This window comes from Cryptotermes secundus, unplaced genomic scaffold, assembly GCF_002891405.2.
Source record: "Cryptotermes secundus unplaced genomic scaffold, Csec_1.0 scaffold393, whole genome shotgun sequence".
Lineage (NCBI taxonomy): Eukaryota > Metazoa > Arthropoda > Insecta > Blattodea > Kalotermitidae > Cryptotermes > Cryptotermes secundus.
The window spans coordinates 1-4,910 of NW_019723907.1; the positions used below are offsets into that span (position 1 = coordinate 1).

General features: G+C 40.7%; 1 protein-coding gene across 1 annotated transcript; it reads left to right on the forward strand.

Annotated features, from left to right (window-relative positions):
• Positions 1 to 1,735: 1,735 nt before the first annotated feature.
• LOC117282129 (band 4.1-like protein 4A) lies at positions 1,736 to 3,423 on the forward strand. Its single transcript, XM_033750537.1, has 2 exons — positions 1,736 to 1,844; positions 2,922 to 3,423. Exons 1-2 carry the CDS (start codon positions 1,752 to 1,754, stop codon positions 3,117 to 3,119), a joined length of 291 nt encoding a protein of 96 aa, XP_033606428.1. The 5' UTR covers positions 1,736 to 1,751; the 3' UTR covers positions 3,120 to 3,423.
• The last annotated feature ends 1,487 nt before the right edge of the window (positions 3,424 to 4,910 follow it).

Here is a 4,910-nt window from a genome sequence, read left to right on the forward strand (position 1 = left end):
ATTATAACCCTTCCGAACATTTGGCCATTGAGGAAATAATTGTTAAATACAAAGGGAGGGTTGGTTTTTAGGCAGTACATTCCTAAGAAACACAAACGTTTCGGAATCAAAATCTTCAAAATTTGTGACGCCGCTGGGTATACTTATGACGTGAAAGTTTACCTAGGAAAAGACAGGACACGTGCCAGCCAAGAAGTGACAGCGACACATGCTACAGTTAGGGACCTGTGCAGACGTATTGAGGGCGTAGGTCACAAACTGTACATGGACAATTTCACCCGACTTGTTTGACGNCAAAGAACATAATGTGCTGTGGGACAGTCAGACCAAATCGGAAGGGCTTGCCTGACAATTTTCGACGAAGACAATTTCAACTGAAGAAAGGGGACATTCCTGTTAGGGTGAGACAGAACTTGACAGCACTAGTTTGGAAGGACAAACGTGACGTTTACATGCTGACAAATATGCACTCTCCTCCAGCAGAAGGCAGTTTCTGTGATGAGCATGGAAATGCCATCAAGCCAGCAATTGTTGCTAACTACAACAAGCACATGGGTTATGTCGACAAAGCAGACAGAATGGCAAACAGTTATAGCATCTGTCATCGAACCTGGAAATGGACAAATAAATTATTTTTCCATCTCCTGGATCTGACGATTCTGAACAGTTATATCCTGTTGTCATCCTGTGGCGCGAAATTGTCACACAGAGAATTTCGTCTCACCCTTGTGCGGAACATGCTGGAGCATGCTGGAAGGGGCCCCCCTCGCCCTCAGCGGCCCAGGGGTCGAACTCCTGCCGTTTCATCGGGGTCATTTTGAATAGAGGAGATCAAACAACAGCACTGGCTGACTTCCTCTACTTCGAAATTGAGGTGTCGAGTGTGCTCTTCGCGTGGGAAACGAAGAACCGTCCGGATAAAGTGCATGAAGTGTGATGTGGGACTCTACATTTCCGGATGTTTCCAAGATTTCCACACGAAGCCAACATTCCGTTAGACGATGCAGGTGGGAAGAGAGACAACTTATAAAGCTGGTGACCAAAAATCATGCAAGTAGAAAAAGAATTTATAACTTAAAAGTAGATTTTAAAAAGCCGGCCACACGCGTGGACTGCACGATGACATATGGCGTCATTCGTCCCCTTGACTTTATTTTAATGACGTCATATGGCGTCGCTTGGCTCTTATAAGTTAATACATACATGTTTTTTAAGTTTTATATATACACATTATGGATATGAATCAGTGCAACAGGACACTAAAATACAACAGTAGAGTGTGAAGTTGTTTAGCTCAGGATAGGTGTCAGTTTGCAGGCTCTTGTGAAAATGATACTGAACCCTTAGTTTACATAAAAGGCCAACAATTTCTTAACTGCATGAGCAAATATGAGGTTCTCAAGAAAGGTTATGTTTCAATGAATTTATTTATACTGAGGCCAAATAAGCCCCATGGATCAACCCCCCTCCACATCACCCACAAGGTGTTCTCGTTCCCCTTCAGTTGTATTTCCCTATACTTCTCTGCTGGTATTTATCCTTCCTGTTCACAAGAATGTTGGCAGTGATAACCACTTGATAATTTTGATAGAGACAAAGAGTTTTTGGCTGTTGGCATGTAGCCCAAACGGAACCAAAGGGGGGTGTACAACAGTAGACAGAGAAGTTACTAGCTTTGTTGTCCCCACCATTCATGGAACTTCTTGCCATCACCCCAGTATAGTTACTCGCATGTTTCACACATTCATCTTATGTGCTGTGTAATCATTTCAGCTGAGTTTGGAAATCATGATCTGGAACGACATACGGCAGAATATCTGAAGGACTTTGCACTGTTTCCAAAGGTAACTTTAATAGGGCTAAATATTGCATTGAAGAACACTTTAAACAGTTCAGGATAATATTTTTTTTTCCATACAAGAATAAGTATTTGTTGCTCTTTTCCTTCCTTATAGAAGCCAAAACATTAAAGCAGGAATGGCACACAGATTAAGAAATTAAAGTTTTCTCATGCAGTCAAGAAGAGAACAGAGAACTAGAAAGATTGTGAACGAGGATTCAGATCTCATCAACAATCTCTACCTCTCTACTAGCACATAGCTTCATTAGCCTTGTCTGTTGTGTTTGTAGTTTATTTAATGATGCTGACAGTAACTCCAGGCTGTATAGTATTGAATGATAGGATGACTGGTGAATAATAAATTGGTGTGTATTTTGAAGGAAGCAGTTATGGTCTAATTGAGGCATTATTGGAAGACAACATAGAGTCATGTTGTGGTTGAATAGTCGGCACACCTGCTTTATATTTGAGTTGTCTCAGATTTGAATTTTTATGTCCCTGACTGAAGTTTTCATGCAACATCAATGAGCACCTATGACAGAATACTTGACCATTGCATTAAAATAGGCCACAACTGCTTGCTTTGACTTCCTCTCTAATTTGTTATCATACAGTTCAACACAGTTTACTGTATGCAATTGATATAGCATTGTTAAATAACCTGAAGTTCTACATGTTATTGAGGTTAGCAGTTAACATTGTCCTCCGTGTGTATGATTTTGCGTGCAAGACCATAGATAGTGTACATTTTTGTTCTATCATTTCTTCTAAGAAAGTCCATTATTTATGTACCATTGCATATTACACTCAAGTGTAAATTTTGAGACAAGAAAACAAAAAACAAAAAGAAACTCTTTGGTTTTAATCTGCAAGCGAACTATACCGACTGAGCAACCGCCACTTAGTGGCAAAATTAGTGCCAACTTTAGTGGATACAGGTGGTCAGTGTAACGAATCCCCACGGCCTTTAATTTCGGTTTTATAGACACTGGCTATTTATTTTTAGAACTGCCGTAAGGTCACATTTTTCTGTTTGGACATTGCTGATGAAAATTAATCTTTGGTTTGGTGATTATGCCAGCACCTAATATCAGATGACAACCTGGAAAGTTTGACAGAAGCAGTGATACTTCAGCATGCAGCTCTGGCTGGTTTGTCCCAAGGAACAGCAGAGGAGTATTACATTCTGGCTGCACAGCAGCTGGATGGGTATGGCCAGGAAACTTTTGAAGCCAAGGTATGTATGTATGTATTTCTAGTGCCTCCACATATGGGCTGAATTGACTTTTCTCTCACCTGTCTTGAGCTAGGCAAGAGCACAGAATCTATTTCTGAAGTGGGGGAAGAATAGGCCAGATTCTGTCTCCCGCAGTAGGGTGATTGTGAGAGAGACGGTCGGCAGAGGATACCAGTACCCCCAGAAGTTAATTTTAATTAATACATTTAAAGATTTTCAATTCATCTGCCTTAATTTTTCACTTATCATGGATGAGTGGATAGGTGGATTTATTGAACCATGTTTGTAAGATACACTGAAGTGCCATAGCTCAAGCAGTTAGTCGCTGGCTTCCCACCGAGGCGGCCCGGATTCGATCCCGTGTCTGGTCAAGTGGGATTTGTGGTGGAAAAAGTGATGCTGGGGCAGGTTTTCTCCGAGTACTTCGGTTTCCCCTGCCAATCCTGATTCCACCAATTGCTCCACAGTCACCCTCACCTGTCATCTGGGGCTGGTACAATAGGCCAAAAGTGGCTGCAGTACAAGCGACTTAGTCCCACCCCACTAGAAATAAAAAAAAGAAAAAGGAAAAAGGTACACTGAAGATTCTAGTAATTATGTGGCATCTAGGAAAAATTTATTTCTGGAGCCAATGTGTTGTGATGGAGGAAGAGCAAATATGAATTGTTTGGTGTTTGTTTTTCCCAAAAAGCACTCTGTTTGTCTAAAATGGGTCATTGTGAAAAGATGGGAAAGAAAGTTACATGGATAAGTGATTAGTTAGTTTTCCTTAAAATTTTCTTCCATGAAGTGGAATCATTTTATATGTAAGACTCTTCTGTGGTTAGATAAACAATGCTGTTTATGATTTGTTTCATTCTGGTCTGTCACACTAACAATTACAAATATAAATCACTCCATCCAATGTGACCTGTAAGTTTTTTACTACATGAAAACTTAACACCCTTACATGTTTCGGTCTCTGTGGACCATCTTCAGAGGGCAAACATCACTACAAATAGGAAACCACCATCACATAAGTTGTTTAGACGTAAAGTATGTACACTTATACGCTACAATACATAGTACACAAAATAGAACATTTCACAAACACAGCAGTTTCCTGGGAATGTAATGTTTTTTAAAATATTTTATAACATTTCTTGATGCTAATTAAAAATTTTTTGTATTGTCAATAATTAAAATTCGTAAACCATGCAGGCTCGTGTTCGTCCTCCTATAGTCCCTCTTATATGGGGCAGATTTTGTGCCACCTGGTTATCTTGATGTGGACGTTCTTTATATCGTCCAGGGTTTGCTCTAGGCTGCTGTGCTGTTTTCACCTCTCTGGTAGATGGGGGAAGCATTGAGATTCCTCTGCACCAGTAGAGGCCGACCTCGCTGGCTAAGTAGGGACTGATGGTAAGCACCAATACCGGTAGGGTATAGAGGCTGGTAGAAGATTATAGGGGGACGCACAATAGATCAAACTGGTTGCGGTGCATGGGGAAACCCACCCCCTCCAATAACAACAACAACAACAACAACAGCAACAACAACAGCAGCAGCAGCAGCAAGTAATTTGGAACTAATTCCTGGTAAGCACTCCATAGATTCACTGCAAAAAACAGCTATCCTGGGAACATCACACGTACTACGGAAAGTGCTACAGTGCAAAGCTTGAAGCCTGAGTGGTGAGGTGCATCAGTTTTTCAAGAAAAGGAATACCAGGAAATAAACCTGTGACAAGAGATGATAATAATAATAATAATAATAATAATAATAATACTAATATCTGACTGTCATCAGTTGGTGCCCATGCAAAATTTTTCTCTACTCCACAGTGTCCAGACC